The following is a 22,132-nucleotide window of genomic DNA, read 5'->3' on the forward strand; positions in this document are numbered from 1 at the left end:
ATAGGCTAGTAGTTTTCATAGCTATTGTGATTATGAGGCTGTTGGTTTTGGGGGCTATCTTTGGTCTAGGGGGAGGGTAGGGAATAGGGCAAGTTAAAATACCACAAAGCTTGCTCTTCTGACTAGGATTCAGCCATTTTTTTCAAACAATCCAAAGAACATTTCTAGAGTTCTGAAAAAATTGATTTTGAGGATTATTGTCAGTGTTCTTGATGCTTTCATTAAGGAGCAGGTTTTGACAATATCTTATAGTTGATATATTTGGGACCACCATTTTATCTGATTTTTTTTCCCTGTTTTTTATGTATATCTCCTTTTTTTTCTTTTTTCTTTTTCTTTTTAAATGTTCTTATTTCATTTTAATTCATCTCTTGTGTTTTTAAGTACAGTTGTCCTTTCAATGTGGAGGTTAGGGGCACCAGCACCTCCATATGCAGTAAAAAATTCGAGTATGTATCAATATAATTTCAGTCAGTCTTCCACATATGCAGATTCCAATCCATGGATGGAAAATACTATTTCCAAGCTGTAGTAGGTTGACTCCACAGATGTGAAATCCAGGTATACTTACTGGAAAAAAATTCATTTATAAGTGGATGCTGTGTAGTTCAAATCCATGTTGTTCAAAGGTCAACTGAATATCCCTTTTTGTAGCTTTTTAATTGTTCCTTTAGAGCAGTGATTTTCAACTGGTGTGCTACAAGACTTTTTATAACATGTACTATGTGACTACCCTGGCTGGTTTGGCTCAGTGGATTGAGCGTCGGCCTGCGAGCTAAGTGTCGCTGGTTCGATCTTCCAGTCGGGGCACATCAGAAAAGGAAAACTCTGATTCCAAAAAACCTCCACTGCCTTGCGGCATACCTCTTCAGGGGAAAGGCTAAGGGAGTAAACCCCGACAGAAAATCCGGAGCCGGAGTCCCTAAGGCGGTTTGACGTTGTAGTCAATACCGGCAACTCCTGCGGCGCACCTGAAGCCAAGCTGTATTGACTCCGTCTTTCCCTTGGATCCTTCAGCTGCGAAGAGAGGGGGGGTCTGCTGCATGGGCAACAGCAGACCCTCCATATCACCCTGCCCAGGCTCTGTAGCTTCAGCTTCACTGGAGAGGACACTCCAGCGTCATCGCAAGATGTCGATTCAACACGGGAGGAGACAGATACCGTGTCACTCCCGAGTCGGACTGCACAGCCATTCTCGGCGGTGCAGATAGACTCTTAAGAAGCTACACCATCGTCTCTCGAGGCTCTGTAGCTTCAGCTTCACTGGAGAGGACACTCCAGCGTCATCGCAAGATGTCGATTCAACAAGGGAGGAGACAGATACCGTGTCACTCCCGAGTCGGACTGCACAACCATTTTCGGCGGTGCAGATAGACTCTTAAGAAGCTACACCATCGTCTCTCAAGACGGACGGCTGCCGACAACGATGATGCTGGCAGTGGGTCTGTCATATATGGCCTTTATTATGTTTAGGTATGTTCCCTCTATTCTCACTTTGCTGAGAGTTTTTTAAAAATCATAAGTGGTGTTGGATTTTATCAAATGCCTTTTCTGCATCTATTGATATAATCATGTGGTTTTTATCCTTCATTTTGTTTATGTAATGAACACATTTAGAATTGTGAATGTGTATCAACTTTTCATTCCCAGAATAAATCCGACTTGATTATGGTGTATGATCTTTATGAGGTATTGCTGTACTCAGTTTGCTAATATTTTGTTGAGGATTTTAGCATCTATTTTAATCAGGGATATTGGACTATAATTTTCTTTCTTTGTAGTGTCTTTCTCTGGTTTTGGAATTAGAATAATGCTTGTCTTGTAAAATGAGCTTGGGAGCCTTCCTTCCTCTTAAATTTTTTGAAATAGTTTGAGAAGGAACAGTGTTAGTTCTTCCCGGAAAGTTTGGTAAAATTCACCTGGGAAATCATCTGGTCCAGGCTTTAGTTTGTTAGGATTTTTTTGACTACTGCTTTTATTTAACTAGGTATAACCTGTCTATTCAGATTCTCTGACTCTTCCTGATTTAGTTTTGGAAGATTGTATCTTTCTAGGAATTTATCCATTTTGTCCAGGTTGTCCAGTTTGCAGGCATATAGTTGTTCATAATATTTTTTACAATCCTTTGTATTTCTTTGGTGTTAGTTGTCACTTCTTCTCTTTAATTTCTGACTATTTATTTGGGTCCTCTCTTTTTTCATGATGAGTCTGGTTAAAGGTTTAGTCTGCCTTATTTATCTTTTCAAAGAAACAGCTTTTGGATACAATGATCTTATGTATTTTTTTTTACTCTAAATTATTTATTTCTGCTCTGATTTTATTATTTCCTTCCTTCTACCCACTTTGGGCTTTGTTGCTCTTTTTCAAGTCCCTTTAAGTGTGAAGTTATATTGTTTATTTGAGCTTTTCTTTCTTTCTTTTCTTTTTTGTTTTCTTTTTTTTTTTTTTTTTGAGATAGGCTTGTAGTGCTATGAATTTCCCTCTTCTCATTGTTTTCCCCGTGTCCCACAGATTTTGGATTGTTGTGTTCTCATTTTAATTTGCTTCAAGATAGCTTTTGATTTCTTTCTTGACCTCATTGTTGACCCATTCATTGTTTCCTAACATGTTATTTAGCTTTCAAGTCTTTGTGTGTTTTTCTGTGTTCTTTTGATTGATTTCCAGTTTCATACCTTTGTGGTCGGAGAAGAAACTTATGGAGACTTGTTTTTTATCCTAACTGTGGTCTATCCTAGAAAACATTCCATCTGCATTTGTAAAGTATTTATTACTTGCTGCTTTGGGGTGAAATGCTCTGAAGATATCAATTAAGTCTGTTAGATCTAGTGTGTCGTTTAAGGCCACTGTCTAGGAGATTTACCTACTGAAGTCAAAAGGTTGTTAAAGTCTCTGACTATGACTGTACATCTGAGTCTCTGCCTTTATGTCCATGAAGATTTGCTTTGCATATCTAGGTCCTCCTATGTTGGGTGGGTAAATGTTTAATAGGGTTATATCCTCTGATTGATTGTTCCCTTTAACATTTTGTAGTGTCCTTCTTTGTCTCTTACATTAGCCTTGGTTTTAAAGTTTATTTTGTTGACTGTAAGTATCAATACACAGCTTTTTTCCTTTCCATTTGCATGAAATGTCTTTCTCCATCCCTTTACTGTTAGTCTGTATGTATCTTTTGATTTGAGGTGGGTCTCTCGGAGGCAGCATATATATGGGTTTTGTTCCTTGTCTTTTGGTTGGAGTATTTAAGCCGTTTAAATTTAAGGTGATTATTGATAGATACGTGTTTAGTGCCATTTTATTGTTAGGTTATTTTCCTTTTTTATTTCTCTTTTCCTTCTTAAAGCAAGCCCTTTAACACTTGTTGCAGTAGTGGCTTGGTGTTCACAAACTGCTTTAGCTTTTTCTTGTCTTGGAAGCTCCTTATTTCTCTTTCAGTTTTAAATTATAGCCTTGCTGTGTAAAGTAGCCTTGGTGTAGGTCCTTGATTTTCATTACCTTGCATATTTCATGCCACTCCCTTCTGGCCTGTAATGTTTCTGTTGGGAAGTCAGATAACAGTCTAATTAGTGGTCCCTTGTAGGTAACTACCTGCTTTTTTCTGGTGTCTTTTAGCATTCTCTCCCGTCTTTAAGCCTTGCCATTGTAATTATAATGTGTCTTGGTGTAGGCCTCTTTGGGTCCAACTTGTTTGGGATTGTCAGAGCTTCCTGGACTTTTGTGTCTTCTTCCTTCACGTATTAGGGAACTTTTCAGTTATTATTTCTTCAAAGAGGTTTTAGATCCCTTGCTGGCTCTCTTCTCCTTCTGGTGGTACCATGATGCGGATGTTCTTATGCTTCACGTTGTCCAAAATGTTTCTTAAACTCTCTTCATTTTTTAAAGTATATTTTATTGATTATGTTATTATAGTAGTCCCAATTTTTCTCCCTTTTCTCCCCTCTGCCCAGTAAACCCCTTCCCTCCAGAAATCCCGCACCCCCTTAGTTCATGTCCAAGAGCCATGCATATAAGTTCTTTGGTTTCACTCTTTCCTATATTATTCTTAACTTCCCTCTATTTTGCACCAACCAATTATGCTTCTTAATCCCTGCACCATTTCCACATTTCTCTCCCCTCCCCCTTCCTCCTCCCAGCTGATAACCCTCCAAATGATCCCCCTACCTATGAATCTGTTCCTATTCTGGTTTGCTTAGTTGAATTTTGTTTTTATTTTTTAGATTCAGTTGTTGATAGTTGTGAGTTTATTGTCATTTTAGTGTTCATAGTTTTGATCTTCTTCTTCTTAAGTTCCTTTGACATTTCATATAATAAGAGCTTGGTGATGATGAACTCCTCTAGCTTTACCTTGTCTGGGAAGCACTTTATCTGCCCTTCCATTCCAAATGACAGCTTTGCTGGATAGAATAATCTTGGTTGTAGAGCCTTGCTTTTCATCACTCTGAATACTTCCTGCCATCTCTTTTGGCCTGCAAAATTTCTCTTGAAAGATCAGCTGATAGTCTTATAGGCACTCTTTGTAGGTAAGTCTCTGCTTTACTCTTGCTGCTTTTAAGATTCTCTCTTTATCTTGAACCTTTGGCATTTTAATTATGATGTGTCTTGGTGTGGTCCTCTTTGGGCCTAGCTTGTTTGAAACTCTCTGTGCTTCCTGGACTTGTATATCTATTTCCTTTGCCAAATTTGGGAAGTTTTGCTTCATTATTTTTTCACTTAAGCTTTCAATTTCTTCCTCTTCCTCTTTTCCTTCTAGCACCCCTATGATTCAGATGTTGGTATGTTTAAAGTTGTCCCAGAGGTTCCTAAGCCTGTCCTCATTTTTTTTCAATTCTTGTTTCTTCATTCTGTACTGGTTGACTGTTTTTTTCTTCCTTATGTTCCAAATCATTGATTTTAACCCCAGTTTTCTTCCATTCACCACTGGTTTTATGTGGATTTTCCTTTGTTTCATTTAGCAGAGCCTTCACTTCTTTCCTTATGTTTGCCATACTCAAGCATATCTGTCAAGCCTGTAAGCATCTTTATCACCATATCACCAGTGTTTTGAACTCTGCTTCTGTTAGGTCGGCTATCTCCTCATCGCTTAGTTTTCCCACTGGAACCTTGATCCTTTCCCTCTTTTGGGCCATACTTCTCTGTCTCATCCTGACAGGCCCCTGTGTTTGTTTGCCTCTGTGTCTTAGGTAGAGCTGTCGCTCCTGGTATGTTGTAAGTGTAGGAGCCTTAGGTATTCATTAATACAGGGAGACCTGTTTCACCACATTGTGGCGCTGTATGTGGGGGAGGGGTCTAAAAGGGAACAATGCCGCTTGCTCAGCACTCTCCCCTTTTCCAGGCACTTCTCCCACTTCCGTATGAGATTGGCGCCTCCCTAGTGGTTACCCTGGCCATAGTTCCCAGAGTGGGTGGGTCTGAGGATGTTCTAGGACTGTGGTGATCCTTTAAATAAGTGAACTCTGCTGAGAGACCAGCAGTTTCTTCCTCTGTCCCAACCCCCACTGGTTTGCACAGTCAGAAGCAATGAGGCTTTATATTCCCCAGTGCTGGAACCATGAGCTGCATGGTCTGGTCTGAGGCTGGGAACACTCCCCAAGTGTCCCTCCCGACTTTTTAAAACATGTGATTGTGCTTTCCACCAGCCTGCCACTGCCATCGCTGCCACCACCACACCACATCCTCTCCAACCTGGCTCTACCCCTCCTACCTGTCTGAATGAGTATTTCTTCTTTATATCTTTGTTTGTTGGACTTCCATGCAGCTTGATTTTCTGGAACTTCTGGCTGTCTCTAGTTTTGAGGTAGTTGTATTCCTTCTGAGTTGTGGAGGGAGATGCAGCACATCTGTCTAGGCCTCCATCTTGGTCAGAAGTCAGCTCTCTTTATTTTTTAAAATTATTTTTCCTTCTTGCTGCTCTGTCTGGGTGTTTTTTTCAGCCTTGTCATCCAAAATACTGGTTCAATCCTCTGCTTCATCTAACCTCCTGTTTATTCCTTCCAGTATATTATTTCTGATACTGCATTCTTTATTTTTAACTGGTCTTTTTTTTTATAGTTTCTCTGTCTTTTTTCATGCTGTTGAGGATCCTTAGAATCATTATTCCAAACGCTGATAAGTCTGATAAATTGCTTGCCTCCATTTCATCTAGTTTTTCTTTTGGAGATATCTCTTGTTTTTTCATTTGGGGTCTATTTTTCTGTCTTCCCATTTTAGCTGCTTCTTTGTATTGGCTTCTATGTATCAGGTAGAACTGCAAAGACTCTGATTTAGCCCTTTATCAGACTCTGCTTGTGACTGGTCCTGGGCAACCCTTTGGCGCTATCAATCATCCACAGCACATGGCTCTCTCTGCTGGGCCTGTTTGTTTGCTGAAAGAACCAGGCTCTGCACTAAGGCTGGCTTTTACCAGCACCGAGCCGGGGGAGAGTCAGCTAAATCTTGAGCTTCCAGAGATCTGCCTTAATTGTTAAACTTAATCAATGATATAGCCTCAAAGTTTACTCAGCAGTCCAGCTTAAGCTCCACAGGGTAGGGCAAAGTAATTCCTGTATGCAGGGCTATTGCTTCCCCTAGAGCTGATGCCATTTGGAGGGGAGTGCTCTGCCTGAGAAAAATGGCTCCTGCAGTATGGGAAATGACTCAGCACAGGGATCCTGGTGGCTGTTCCTTCAGTTCTTTCCCTAGAGCCACCAGCCCAAGACTTTCCTCATGCATCTAATAGTCCCCTCTGCCCTCTGGAAGAGACCAGTGTAAGTGGCAGCAGGTGAAATTTTTTGCATTAGCCCTTTTGAGGCTCTCTGCATCTCTAGCCATCTCTTTCTGGCAGACAGAAACCCCACTGCTTTTCAGAGCTGGATGTTATCTGGGTTCCTTTCCTGGTTCTGGTGTTGTAGGCTGGGGAGCCCAGCTTATGGTTTAGACCTCACACTTCTCATGGGGAATCCTGGCTGCTGAAATTTGCCTCCAGCAGTTCAGCTGCTGCCTATGAAAGCCCAGCCAGACCTTTCACGCCTCCTCTGCACTACCCTCCAGTCTCATTGTGGTGAAGCTGTCCATGGTTATAAGGCTTCTCTCCAGCCAGTGTTCCGTTGGTTATTAAGGATAATTTCTCTACAATAGTTGTAACTCTAGATTGGTCCTGGAAGGAGATTAATGTAGCTTCCATTTAGTCCTCTACCATCTCGGTCTCTAGCCACTGATTTCTTATTTCTAATGAGTTTCCCACCCATGACGACCTATATCATTCTCCCCTTTCCAGACTGAAACTGTTCATCAAGGTCATCAGGGACCTCTCCACTGTCAAATTTACAGTAATCAGGCATTTCTATCATCCTTATCCAACCTACAGTGGCAAGCAACTCTTTCAGGTATACTCTCCCTTATCAACCTCTGGAAACCATCATTCTGTGGTTTGCCCCTCATCTGTCTGGTTGCTTCCTTTCCCATTTCTTAGCAACCCTTCCTCTATTGTTAGCACTGTTCCAGCTCACAATGCCTTCATAGGCAATTGTACTCAATGCCAGGCTTTAAATACCATCTGGAAGTCACTGGGGACTCCCAATCCGTTATCTTGGACCTGAGTCCCTCCTCAAGGTTCCTGGCTCTTTCCCTCCAACTGCTTGCTTGGTGTCTCCAAATTGGAGTTTCACAAGCAACTTCAATGTAGCAACCCCCAACCAGGTCTGTCTCTTCCCCACTCAATCCTATTCCTCCTAAGCCTTTCCCATCTCAGAACACAGCACCAACATCCACCCAGGATTCAATGCCCCAAATTCACTTTTCCCTTATTTTCCACCAACATCCATCAGCAAGTCAATTTCCAAATTATACCACGAGCTCATCACCTTCTATATCATCATCATCTTTTCCCCAGAGGACTGCAGCAGCTTCCCAACCAGCCTCCCAAGCATCTAGTCTTGTTCATATAATCCATTATTTACACAAAGGGTCTCTTTAACATACAAATCACATGTCACTCACCTGTTCAAGTCCTCTTAAAGGCCTCCACCAGATTCTGAATAAAACCCAAGTTCCTTCTCTGGCCTTCCAGGTGCTATATCATCTGAACCCTACCAGATTTTTCCACCTTCCCTCACAGCACTCTCTCCTATGCCCATTAAAGTCCAAATGTGAAGACTTTTTGTTTTATTTCTCAAATAAGCCAGTGTCTTTTCCACCTCCACCTGAAACATCTTTTCTCAGCTCTTCACATGACTTTTCCTTTTCATTTTTCTGGTATTAGCTTAAATGTTAGATAATCAAGGACCCCACCTTCACCTCCAAACCAAGCAGTCATCTCCAGTTCATCTTCCTATTTTCACAGTGGTATTTAACACTGTTTGCTTATTTTTTCTTTCTCCATTAGAACATAAGCTCCTGGAGAGCAGGGACCTTGTCTGTCTAGTTCAATGCATTACATATGCTATATAAATAAAGGGTGGGGCAAAAGTAGGTTTACAGTTGTGAGTATGCAAAACACAGAGTTCATTCTTATATCATTAATTATTGCATTATTTTCCATACAAACAACTGTAAATCTATTTTTGCCCTACCTTGCATATCAATGCCTAGAACAGTAAATACCTCACACGTTAGGTACTTTGTATTATTTTGTCACTGAATGAATGAGTAAAACAAATGAGTAAAAAATACAATAAAAATAAACTACTTAAAATAAAAATAAAACAAATTAATGAATCAACATAATTAATAAATGAGTGCTCATGCTCCCTATGGGAGCATCTTTTCCCCCTTCTTCTGCATGAAAAGTGCTGCTCATCCACTAAGGGCCAGCTGATTACCCTCCTCTAGAAAGATTTAAAACAAAGCAAAACAATCATTTACCCCACTTAGATCTCCAAATACCCAGGATTACTGTTTTAGCTCTAACCTTGACAACTTCATGCCAATCCCTCAACCTCTCTTAAGAAGTATCTTCCTCCTTACTAATCAGCAGAGAGGTGTATCCTAAAAGCCCTGATTGGTTCTCCATAAGATTATTTCAACTTATTCAACCTGTGCCTAAAACTATATATCCCTTAACAGCGGGCAATTGTAACCCATCCCACCATTCTTTAGACATTGTTTCTATAAGTGCTGACTCTGACTAATATGTAGCTTGTAGATAAATAGGGTATTTGTATAAGAATCCTAGGAACTAACTGCCCAGAAAGATATAGACTCTGACCTTCAAGTATCCCAGCTCTGAGAGATTTGCTGAACTTCAACTGTGGAGCCAGGATGATGTGAAGTCGGGATGATATGAAGCCAGGATGACTAAACCAAGATGACACACACCAGAGCATCACTTGTCCTATCAGAATGGACTGTGCTTTTCTGCACGTAGAGAGCTTTGCAACTCTCTCCCTTGATCTCTTTGTTCTGTTCTCCTCTCCCTCCTTATAAAAACCTTTGTCTTCACTGAGATGTGGAGATAGGCTTTGAGATATGAGTTCCCCATCTTCCCAGGAGATGGGCTTTGATAAGTGAGTCCCCCGTCTTCCAGGTGGCTGGCACCTGAAAATAAACCACTTTCCTTTACATCAGCACCTACCTCTCAAGTATTGGCTTTCATAGCAGCAGGTAGCCAGACATGCTTTTGGTTACATATCCACATGTCTCCTGTTTTCTATGCCATTCATTTCTAAACCCTTTCCTTAGTTTTACTCTTTTCTGTCCTCAGTTATTGACAACAGGAGTAAATACTTACTGGATTTCTAGAACTGAAATTTGTATGGTTGCTTGAAAGGTAAACAAAAATATGTTATACATCAAGCTCTTGCTACCCATTCCAGTCTCAATCTTTTCTCTCATCTTCTTTACCCCTCCTTCCCAGACAAGGTTCTGGGAAGTGAAGACTGTGGCTTACTTCTGGAGGCTTAGATGTGAAAAGCAAATCTTCCTCATGTGAACCAAGTGCTCTGCTTACTATGTTCAGAAAGTAGTAAATGACCACATACATAAAAGCACAAAGGAAAATGATCATCTTCTCTTGCTGGACTAAAGATGTGTCTGTACAGATACATAGTAATTTTAAATATGATTCCCTTTAGACTAACTTGAATTTTAAACTTTTTAAAGTGGATTTTGAAGAGAAAATCAGGTACAATGAAAATTCCCTATTATTTGTCTAGCTCTTTCTCCTAAGCTCCAGAATCACATATCCAATTGTCCATTAGATACATCAATTCAGGTGTTCAACAGGCATCCCAAAAAAATGTATGAATGACCCATGGACATGGACAACAGTGTGGGGATTGATGGTGAAAGCAGGAGGTAGACTGAGTGGAGTGGGGCACAGGGGAAAATTGGGACAACTATAATAGAGTAACAACAAAAATAGGCATCCCAACCTCAAATTCCTGACTCTCTACTTCCACACTCCTGTCCTCTCCTAATCTTCCCCTTCTTAAAGTCACCACTATCCACCCAATTGCCAAGTCAAAAACCCAGAAGCCAACACTAATTTCTTCCATTCTTTACCATTACCCATACTAATCCATCAGCAAGTCCTGTCAGTTCCACTGCTGAAATACATCTAGATTTTACCCATTTCCCTTTTACCACTTTTGTCTGTTTTTACCACTCTGGAATAAGCAATCATCCTCTCTACCAAGACATGCAATGGCTTCTTGACCAATCTCCTTGTCCGTCTTGTGTCCCTTGCATGTTCTACTCAGCAGTCTTTCAAAAATATATCCATATCATTTAGGGAACAGTATAAAATTCTACATTTTATAAAAAGTTGAAATGGGGGTGCAGACTTGTTTTAATAAAATTTAGCATTTCCTAAAGGCACAGCTTTGGTGGGGGGAGGGTGCTATTTTTTTGAGTCATAGTCTTCATCTTGGTTTTGGTTGCTAGGCACTTCTTGAGCAAACTTCACAGAGGCAGGAGGCCCAGAAAAGTATTTGGTAACAAGTACTGACAAGGCTGAGCCAGCAAGGAGCACTGTTATTATACTTTTTATTTCCAGGGTGCCCTTTCAACAGAGATTCCAAAACACTTGAATCTGACTTATCTACATTGATGTTAGCAGTAAAATTTTATTTTCTCTACTTACCTGGAAGATATCTTGATTGTTTTAAGTAGTACTGTTTAGCTTTTGAAGCAGCTGACAATTCGGAATCAGATTTTAGGGAAATAGCAGCAGGTAAGCTCTTGTTTTCACCTGCTGAGTGGTTAGAGCCTGAGGGTACTGACTCTGGAAGCCTTGAAAGTCAACATAAGGTAGCATTACAGCATGAAAAATGAGAAGATGACACTTCTATGTTCTCAGCCACTCTTTGCACATCTTTGCAATAGTCTAGGTGACCTCACTCAGATGGTTTCCATCAGTCCTTTTGTTGATAGGAACACTAACTGATGACCTTCTCCCCCCAATAAATATTAGCCAGAGCCTAGAATCCTTTCTAATGCTAGACATTACATGATAGAAAGCTTTCTGACTGAGCAGCAAACTGTGAATATTTCTATCTTCCCTACAAGTGCTGCAGTTGTGGATTTATAATGGGGGAAGATGGCATACAGGAAGGGAAGCTAATCATAGTCATTGCCACCTGTGTATATATAATCAGTAAGGTTGTTTGGAACTGCTCTGGGGACTGACATGGACTTGGCTGGCCCTTTGAACTGCTGGTTAACCCAGCCCACTTAGGGATAGCCCTAGATACAGGTATTCCCCCTTCATCAGAAACAGTCCCATCCATTTCTGACTTCTTTCCCTTCCTCTCAGCCCATTGTAGTTATGCCAATTGCTGAAATTCTACTCATTTTCAAAACTGCTTACTCTAAAAACTTTCTTCTCCTCCTCAAAGTGATCTGCCCATCAACAGAGCTCTCAGAGACCCCTGCAGTCCACTCATTAGTGGTACTTAATACACGCTCTGTCTTGTGTTATAGATACTAGAAGGTACTATTTCTGCTGCTATACATTTGATGGTTAGAAGATAGACGATATCATATTCATACCTCTGCTTTTTTAAAAAATAATTTTTTAAAGATTTTATTTATTTTTAGAAAGAGGGGAAGAGAGGGAGAAAGACAGGGAGAGAAACACCAATGCGTGGTTGCCTCTCGCGCATCCCCTAATGGGGACCTGGCCCGCAACCCAGGCATGTGCCCTGACTGGGAATCAAACCGGCGACCCTTTGGTTCGCAAGCCAGTGCTCAATCCACTGAGCCACACCAGTTAGGGCCATACCTCTTCTTAATACCAAGTAGGTATTTAGTAAATGTCTACTGAGTATGAATACAAGTATAGATATTAATTAGTATAAATATCTTAAAAGAAGATAACCATTAAGTAAAGGTACTGTACTCCAGTATTTGGTCCTCTGTATTCTTTATGGGGAAAACCCGGCTGCCTGAGAAAATGAGTAGAGAATAGCAGAGTCCATGCAGCTCACCAAGTATTTGCATACCTGTTGCTTAGGAGGTAGTGTGGTGCAGAAGAGACAGAGATTTGGACTTGAATGAAGCCTCACCTGACTTTGGGCAGCCTATTCATTTAATCTGCCTGAGGCTCAGCATTCTGTTCTGCAAATATTTTTACCAAAGCATGATTATTGTAAATAAAATTTAGGTAGGTGCTCAATAAATGGTAGTGTATTAATAATTATATAAGACAAATAACATGTATGAATGACCCACAGACATGGACAACAGTGTGGGAACTGACTGTGGGAGTGGGGGTTAAGAGTGGGATGGGTGGAGGAGGACAAAGGGGGAAAAGCTGAGACAACTGTAATAGAATAACAATTAAAAAATAAAAAAAAAGGAAAGGGACTGATGGAGATATTAAAATTCAGAAACAGTTCAGGAAATGATCAAAAAAGTTTAGAATGGCAAGCAAATAGTTGAATCTGGACACAATCAGAGTGTGCTCCGCTTTCTGCCAATAGGCATGTGAATTTCAAATGGGAATAATGATGATCCTAATTTAACAGGCACACTGAAAATTTAACAAGAACCCCTTCCTCCACACACCTGCAATACTCAGCCATTAATACTGAGAATCATTACTGTGAGAAGAGACTTACTTTTTCAGAGATAAGTTATTTTGAGCTACTTACTGTCTTTTAATATCTACATTCATCTGTATTTAATGAGTAAAATAAGGTTGATGCATGATAAAAATACATTTTCTAGAGGAATTTGAAATCTTACTGAAATGGAGAGTCTTTTCTCCTCTTTTCTTTGAAAACATTCATGCTTGACTTCTTGGAATGGGAGGTTCCAAAATCACAGTCCTCAAACTCTTCCCAACTATCTCTGGACTTGAACACAGTCTGACCCCAGCGTCTCCTAGCGCTTTTATGTCCCAGCGTGCCATTTGGCTTCTGTGGTGGAAAATAAGTCATCATCATCTTAATCATTTGCTGAGTGTCTTTTAAGCACAAGCTATTACATTTGATACTAGATCCCCATTCTCAAGGAGTCTTCCATATAGTTAAGGAGATATAGTATGTATATATATACACATTTAAAAGTATTAACAAAAATAGAGGTAGCACATGTTAACAATACAATAGGAATTGACAGAAGGGAGAGATCTCTGCGAACATAGTTTGAATACTTGGATCAAAACTGACTTTTCATTGATGTGTACTTTAGAAAACTACCATGTGTGGCTGTGTCTCTTTGGGCAAGTGACTTAACATCTCAAAGCCTTAGTTTCTTCCTCTTTAAATGGGAATATATAGTACTTATATAACTTGTTGTTTATGCATTTAACAGTAAAATATATTGAAAATCCTTAGGATAGGGCCTAGCACATTAGCTTACTAAAAGTTAGATATTATTATTGTTGTTGTTGTACTTTATTATTCTAGACTTTAGAAGAGGAAATGTATAAAGTATGGCTTTTTTAAAAAAGGTTTTATTTATTTTTAGAGAAAGGGGAAGGGAGGGAAAAAGAGAGGGAGGGAAACATCAATGTGTGGTTCCTCTTACACACCGCCAACCCAGGACCTGACTCACAACCCGGGCATGTGCCCTGACTGGGAATCAAACCTGTGACCCTTTGGTTCACAGGCCAGCACTCGATCCACTGAGCCACACCAGCCAGAGCTTAAGTGTAGCTATTTAATAGGGAAGTGCCAGAGCTTGTTCCAGGAAAAAAGGTAGAATAATTTTACAGAAGTAGATGATTTGTGCTGATGTAGCAGAGGACAGGGTTGCAAAAACAGACTGATGCTACATTTTGAAGGGCCTAAGAAACTGCAGCCATCCTATGGGCAACAAAGAACACGATGTTTTTGAGCTTAAAAAAAAAAAGTGATGTGATAAATCAACATGCTAGAAAGGTCATGCTTCGAACAGGAGGCCTTTAAAATTAAAGTGGCAGGCAGTGACAAGAGCAACAGTTCAGAGTGGTTGGAATTCTAACAAAAGAATACATTTGTTATTAACAAAGAATAAAATGTATGGACTTTATATCTACCTGAACAGAGGTCAGAGGACAGTATAGCAGACACTGCTAGCAGACCACCCAGTAGCCATTCTCCTTCCTTACTAATATTTTATTCAGTGCAGCAATATGCCCAGTTAAGTATCTGAAATCCCAGCCTTCCTTATAGCTATAGGTAGCCATGTGACATGATCTAGCTAGTGAGTTGTATGTGGAAGTCTACTGGAAGGAACTCCCAGGAGAGACACTTTTAGACTCTGCTAGCCTGTACCAGTGTATTTCACTCTTCCCTCTTCTTGAAGGCAGATGCAGCCCCACAGGAGCAGCAATCATCTTACGTCCATGGGATAAAAGCTGCTTGCTAAGAGTAGCAGAACAAGACAGAAGCATCGGGTTCCTTTTACAAGTGGTGCCAGCCCTGATTTGTCCACCATGGGACAGAGAAACAAGCCCTTATTGTTTAAGTCAAAGCGGTCAGGTTTCTGTCATAAGTCACTACATGGAACCCTAGTGGACACAGAGGAGGAAAGGCCAGGACACTTTAAAAGTCTGAGCCTTATCATCTCAGAATGGTGGTCCTTTTAACATAAATAAGGAATGCGGGCCCTGACTGGGTGGCTCCGTTGGTTGGAGCATTGTCCTGTACACTAAAAGGTTGCTGGTTCAATCCCCAGTCAGGGCACATACTTAGGTTGTGAATTCAATCCCTGGTTGGGGTGGATGCAGGAAGCAACCAATCGATGTTTCTCTCTCACACTGATGTTTTTTTCTCTCTCTCCCTCCCTCCCTTACATTCTCTCTAAAATCAATAAACATGTCATCAGGTGAAGATAAAAAAAAGAAATAAGGAACAAAGAAGAAGACCTGGCTTGGGGCAGATAATGAGTTGGTCTTACTCAAATTTATATGGGGTGGTTTAGGGACATGTAAACTGAAAAATCCAAAAGGTAATTAAAAATTAGGGAATTTGGAAGCAAGGTCAGCAAATACATCTATGTTGGGAGCAAGAGGATGCTTAAAGAATGACTATGCTATTGCTTTAAGCTGATGATGTCATAGTGATGGACGATGACAAAAAGTGTTATTTGCCAAATTCTATTGTACTGTTGTTTTCTTTGTCAGGGACCATGCGCTCCAGACTAAGGAGAATAAAATGATTTAAAGCCCCAGATGAGTAGTTAATCAGAAGTTATATTTAGCTGAGTTTAAGACTCTTATTTGAGTTGAACTGTATTTTAGGGGGCTGATGCTGTATGCTGCTAAACAATGTCAGTAATATCAAGTAGTCTTGTATGACTGAGAAAACTAAAAAGGGGCAAATACAATTTTTATAAAGTAGAAGGTGAATTTTTACAAACTCCATATTAATATATTTGATATAGGGTGAAGAAAAAGATTCTAAAATTTGATATTAAAGGGAAAGTTTTTGAGCACTGAGTAAAAAATATGGTAGATCACATAGGCCACCATTTTCCATAAAAAGCAAATAATGAATACATGTAGTCTCATGGACTTCAAAAAAGTAGGTGAAAGGGTTTTTCATGCTATAATGAAATGAAGTAATGAAAGGACAACAAAGGTGGATCAATACCGCCCTACACCCAATTTATACTCCATTGTGATGGTATTGAGAGATGGGGCCTTTAGGAGATAATTGGGGATTATATAAAGTCATGAGGGTGGGGCCTTCATGATGATAATTAGTACCTTTATAAGAAGAGACTTTAGAAAGCTTGCCCTCTCTCTCTTCCATGTAAAGGCAAAGCAAGAAGGTGCTGTCTACAAACCAGGAAGAGGGCCATCACCAGGAATCAAATTTGTTAGCACCTTGATATTGGATTTCCCAGCCTCTAGAACTGTGAGAAAATAAATTTCTGTTGTTTAAGTCACCAGTCTATGGTATTTTGTTATGGCCAAGAGTAATGACCATAGTCAATCTATAGTGTCAATCTAGAAGGTTTGAGTGGCCTGTCCAAAGGTTCATTGTTCAGCATGAAGGTACAGAGGGTAAAAAACAAATGAAAAACTAAACAAATCCATAGCTGGTGAAAACTTGAGCATAATGGTTAAACTGAGAAGACAAAATAAGGGTTTAAAAATACTTATTAGAAATTTGAAAGGTAAAAGTGAGTTCCTGTAATTTTTGAATCCCAGAGATCACATACACAAAGAAAGATAAGAATATGTGATTTATCAGAAGCATTTGTAAAAAAAAAAATAGACTCAGGAATTTTAGTTGACAAAATGCTCAATCCCAACTCTGGAACTTACTTGTTATCTAAAAATTTAGGGCTAGGTTATTGGGTACTTTAACTTAGCAAATGCATACTGGGAGGCCTAGCAGAGTGCATGGCACTTAGTAGCTACTCAGATATCAACTTCCTTTCTCCTTCCCTCTCAGTATGAGTCAACATTTGATGTGCCTTTTAAGAAAAACAAAAACAAATATAATCCTTGGTGGCACAAGTGAACATATGGTTCTGGAATGTTGGAGATGATTCATCCTGTTTTTCACTCCCTGCCTGCTATCTGCCTCTAGTTCTGGCAGCCTCATTCTAAGTGAGAAGCAGGATAATGAGGGGATTCAAAGGCTCCTTCATACACAGGGACCGAGGGTTACTGTCACTGGTGAACAATGTCATATGTGGAGCACATGAGGGAACTGGGGATGTTTCTCCTAGAGAAAAGGGCAGATGATATAAAGGCTATTTATTTTCAAATATCTGAAAGGCTGCCTTTCTAGAAGAGTAATTAACTTTTGTTAAAAGACACAGAAAACCAGATTTTAGCTCAGTATAAGGAAAAACTTTGATAGTCAGAATATGTGGGTTCCTCAAGATCATGGAGGTCATTCAAAAATAGTGTGGATAATTACTCATCCATGCATTCAACAGATATTTGTTAAGAATTTACCATGTGCCAGGCTCCATTCTGAGTCTGGGTCTGTAAACAAAATGCACAAACATCCCTGACCTTGTAGAGCTTACATTCTAGTAGGAAGAGCCAGATAATAAACCATACATATAAGACACAAGTAATTAGTAATATGTTAGACTGTGATTACTGCTACTGAGAGCAGGACAGCAGGACTGGATAAGGAATTGGACACAGGGTTCTTTAAGATCTCTTCCAGTTCTAACAAAAGAAATGGGAAGAGGAAGTTTTATATCATACCTGACACACAAAAAAACCATTCTGTTCATGTTCATGAACATTTAAAAACAGTATAAAACTCCTGTTAAAATCCTTATTAACTCTCTTTTGTCTCAGATTCTTTTCAATTCTTTCTTTCAGTTCTTTTACATCTAAGTAACTGCTAAATGAAGTCCATAGCAGCATGTAACCGTTATTACGTTCGTTCTGAGTTTTTCTTTTTAGAATTTTATCCCATGCCAAGCTCCTGACAGGAAGCAGAGGCTTTGAAACAGAATAATCTTTTGTATCTTCCCTGACATTTTCAGGAATGCCTAGAAATAAAATCCTATCGAGCTATTTAAAATATTACATCTGAAGCATCATGGGCGACTTACGGTTAGCATGTTTTTGATGATACTTGGAAACAGTGTTTGAGGCTGTTTCTGCTGGCTCTGCTGCTTTGGTGCCTCCACGGTCTGTGGAGGCTGGATGAACTGCAGTGGCTGGTGGCTGTGTTTTGGCTGGGGCTGTCCGGCAGTATGATCATTTATGTCTGGCAGAGGCTTAGGTTCTAGATCAATTAACGATGGCTTCGATTCTAATGGTTGCACCTGCTTATTTAAAGATCGTTTCGATTCCAGATGATGTGAGGAAGGGCCTAATACTTGACCAACTAGAAAATACGGGTGTTTCAATGCCTATAAAAAGCATGGAAATAACAAATGGAAAATGGTTCCACCTAAATTTATTGCACATAAACTACTGTTCGACACTGGACTAGACATCTATCCCTAGCTTAGATAAGTTTCAAAGATTTAGAGAGCATCCAGTTTCCCCCATGTGGTGACTTTTAAAAGATAACCAGGAAAAATGATTTGAGAAATAACATTCTCAAGAGAAATAAAGTACAAGTTAGTAGGAAGAATGTAAAAGGCATCTGTAGTTTTAACATCCAGGCAAAGCAATTATTCTATTCATTTGAAGATTTTGTATGAATATAAAATTTAGCTTAAAAGCACTGGCTAAATTTGATGTGATCGATTAAAACTAAAATGCTAGATACTGATAATAGGTTAAGAGTCCATCCAAAGGCATCAAGAGATGAGTTTTAAAAACTTCTACATAGTTTATTTAAAAACTATGTGTTGATAAAATTCAGGGCTACTCTTAGACTAGATATAACAATATATCTACTAGCAATAAAAAATTCCAACAAAGAAAATTATAAATGCATACACGTTAAAGCATGTTTATCAATACACTGGCAAAGAGAATATATACGAAGAAAATATAAAAATACTAATAAAAATTATCATTGTTTGGGTTTTAAGATGATCGGTCATCCAGTTGCTGCTTCTGCATGGGGCTGGAGGTGGGGAGCCCTGATAATTATCTGGGTGACAGTCTAGAACAGTGTTTCTCAACTGGTAGTGATTTTGCCTCACAGGAGACATTTTGCAATGTCTGAAGACACTTTTTATTATCATGACTTGGGGGTAGGAATGGTAACTGGCATTTAGGTATGCTGCAAAGATGCAGCTAAGTATCCTGCAGTGAAAAGAACAGTCCCCACAACAAAGCACTATGTGGTCAGAACTGTCAGTACCAAGAAGCTTTCTGTGCAGCTTGGCCTTGATAAAGAAGGGAAGCTTCCAGTTCTGCTGAATTTGTGTTTGGGAAGGGTGGGAAAGGGGGACCTCCTGTATGAGCAGAACCATGACCCACAGTTAACTTCGCAGGTGTATAAGGGAAGAAGGCAGCTCAGTACATTGACCCTGTATCCTATAACTTACCCTCTCCCTAACTAGGTCTCTTTACTTACTCTAAAAAGCATGCTATGAAACAGAGAAAAGGAAGATTATAGGTAGGGAGGTATATGTTGGCAGAGGTGAAAAGCAGCATTAAGATGTTACCTACCACAATTGATGTACGTGTTAATCACAGTGACATTGCTAAGTGGAACTCAACAAATAGATAATTTAAATACATCAGTACCTGATACATAGAAGGCACTCAAATTCTGAATTAAGTCAGATTAATTAGTATGTCAATACTGCTACATTAATGGTGTATATTTTGGAGCTAGAATCTTTATGAATGTATTTTGTAATTTCAAAGCCTCATCTCTAACAACTTCACACCTTTAAGATACTGGTTACCATCCTTTAAAAGAATCTTTTCAAAAAGTAATTTATTTGTTCCTGTTTATTAAGAGAATATTTGATCATTACACAGAATAAGAAATGCATGGAAAGTTGTCTAGAAGAAATTAAAATAATCTCTAATGGCAATACCAAGAGAAAACTACTGTTCACATTTAGATGTTTTTCTGAGTATTTCTTTCTAGTTATATAACACATATTTTTAAAATAAATTCATATTACTCATATAATATAGCTTACTTTTACACTTAGCACTTAAACTTGAGAATTCTATGAAATGGTTACTTTAAACATTTCATTTTAATGGTGTACATACTTTAAATGTTCCCCTGGAAACATTTAGATTTATACTTCCAATGAAAAAGTTTTTTAATTAACTTTGAAGATCTTTGGATATACATTTTTACCCAACTTTCTCATTGTTTTTTATGGTTCTTTATATACATTGCAAAATTGCTTTCCATTAGTACTTAGAGAAATAGCCTTTAAACTACTTCTATTTTTTGTTAATTTGATAGGTTAAAAAATAGTATTTTGTTTTCAGTTGCATTTTATGAAGTGAACAAGTTTTGAACATGTAAAAAAATTTTTTAGTAATTTTCACTTCTTTTTCTGTTTTTCTTTTTCTTTTCATGTTTCTTGACATTTTTCTTTTTTTTTAAGGTAAATTTTAAAGACTTTTATTATATTTTTGTTACAAAAGTAATAAATATTTAGAAACATTAGAAAACACACTCTCATGTTTTTTAAAAATAATTGTTGTTCTTTTAATTTTAAGATTTTTAAAAGATTTTATTTTTAGAGAGAGAGGAAAGGAGGGAGAAAAAAAGGAAGAGAAACATCAATGTGTGGTTGCCTCTTGCATGCCTCCAATCAGGGACTTGGCCCACAACCCAGGCATGACTAGCAATCGAACCAGCAACTCTTTGGTTCGCATGCCAACACTCAATCCACTGAGCCACACCAGCCAGGGCTAATTTTAAGATTTTTATGTAAGAGAAAAATTTTAATTTTTATAATCATATCTTCTGAGTTTTCCCTTTACATTTTCTTCTATCTATTACATTTATACCCATCTTTTTCTTACCTTGATAACAAATATTCACCTATACTTTTTTAGTTCTTAATATTTTAGTAACCCCGCAACCCTTATTTAAACCTTCTGTGATTTACTTGTAGGGTATGATAAAAAGTAAAACCTAAACTTACTTTTCCCCTAAGAGTTAACTAATTGTCCCAGTAGCATTTATTGAAAAGTTCCCCTCCCTCCAATATGTGATGCCATGTTTACCTTATACTGACTTACAGCCTTTGCAACTCTGAGCTATTTGTCAATTCTTATGCTAGTACCTTCACTGTTGTCATTATTATCACTTTATAGACTATCTCATATTTGACAGAGCAAGCTGTCTGCCCCTAGCACATTTTTCAATTACTTTCATTCAAACCTGTCTTGACTATTCTTTTCCATTTGTTCTTCTATATGACCTTTAGAAAACATTTTCTCAAGTTAAATTTTTAAAAAGCCAAATAATTTTTTTAGTAATTTTAACACTGAATTTATATTTAAATAATAGAATACAATAATCTTAATATGAAAAATTTAATTTAACCCTTTTAAAATTAAAGCCCATGTTTTTCATTTAAAATATGGCATTTTAAAGACTATGAGACTTGAGGTACAATATAAGGTGAAGTTACAAAGGGGCCAAGCATGAGTGCCACATACTGCCTTCTTGTGGGAGAGTGAACAAGACTCCACGTCAAAGGTAAGCATCGGAAAGTCAATACATCATATGATTGGAGAAATGCCTTTTTACTATCATGACAAGTTTCTTCCTCTGACTGTCACATGCATGAATTTTTATCTTAGAAACTTATTCCTTTCAGCCTCAATTTCACAGCATTACTCATTTGAACTACAATATACATAAAATTACTGGTGTGGCTATTTTTGCAATTTTCCCAAGGATGTTGCATGCCTAGAATTAATTCATTATATACACTGGGTGGCTTAAGGCTTTAGGGCTTAAGTCTCTTGGTAAACCCTGGTTGAGAATAGATTTATCTTTTAAAATGAAAATATCCTTGACATCGTAAATCCTCAAAATTTAACAAAAGTATACCAGAGAGATTCATTTTACCTGGCTTGCTGTTGGTCTTTTTTTTGGATTCCAATTCAACATTTCAGTCATAAGTTGAATAGCTTCATTACTGGCATTGGGAATAAGAGTTTTTAAGTTTATAGGAGCACACTGGGGGAAATGGAAATTTATTGCAGATGCAAGCTGGTACCCTTCTGGCCAGTCATTCTGTTTAAGAAATATATAAGTGGGGAGAGAGCAAAAAAAATATTAGTAATAAATTTAAAAACATAGTAATAATATACAAATCACTCACATGTGAAAATTTTAATGTTGATTCATACAAATAA

At 38.6% G+C, this 22,132-nt stretch overlaps 1 protein-coding gene across 2 annotated transcripts in view; it reads right to left on the reverse strand.

The window, feature by feature from the left end:
• The window catches only part of MAK (male germ cell associated kinase), an 84,815-nt gene that overhangs the window by 30,702 nt on the left and 31,981 nt on the right, over window positions 1-22,132 (reverse strand). For both annotated transcript variants that reach the window (XM_090269882.1, XM_090269881.1), the window contains exons 7-10: window positions 21,843-22,010; window positions 17,932-18,234; window positions 13,159-13,331; window positions 11,054-11,202 (exon numbers count right to left, since the gene is read on the reverse strand). In XM_090269882.1, the coding sequence (XP_090126008.1) occupies window positions 11,054-11,202; window positions 13,159-13,331; window positions 17,932-18,234; window positions 21,843-22,010 (793 nt within the window). The remainder of the gene's footprint in view (window positions 1-11,053; window positions 11,203-13,158; window positions 13,332-17,931; window positions 18,235-21,842; window positions 22,011-22,132) is intronic.

The sequence above is a fragment of the Furipterus horrens genome, unplaced genomic scaffold (genome assembly GCF_987537825.1).
Source record: "Furipterus horrens unplaced genomic scaffold, mFurHor1.1.pri manual_scaffold_3, whole genome shotgun sequence".
Taxonomy (NCBI): Eukaryota; Metazoa; Chordata; class Mammalia; order Chiroptera; family Furipteridae; genus Furipterus; species Furipterus horrens.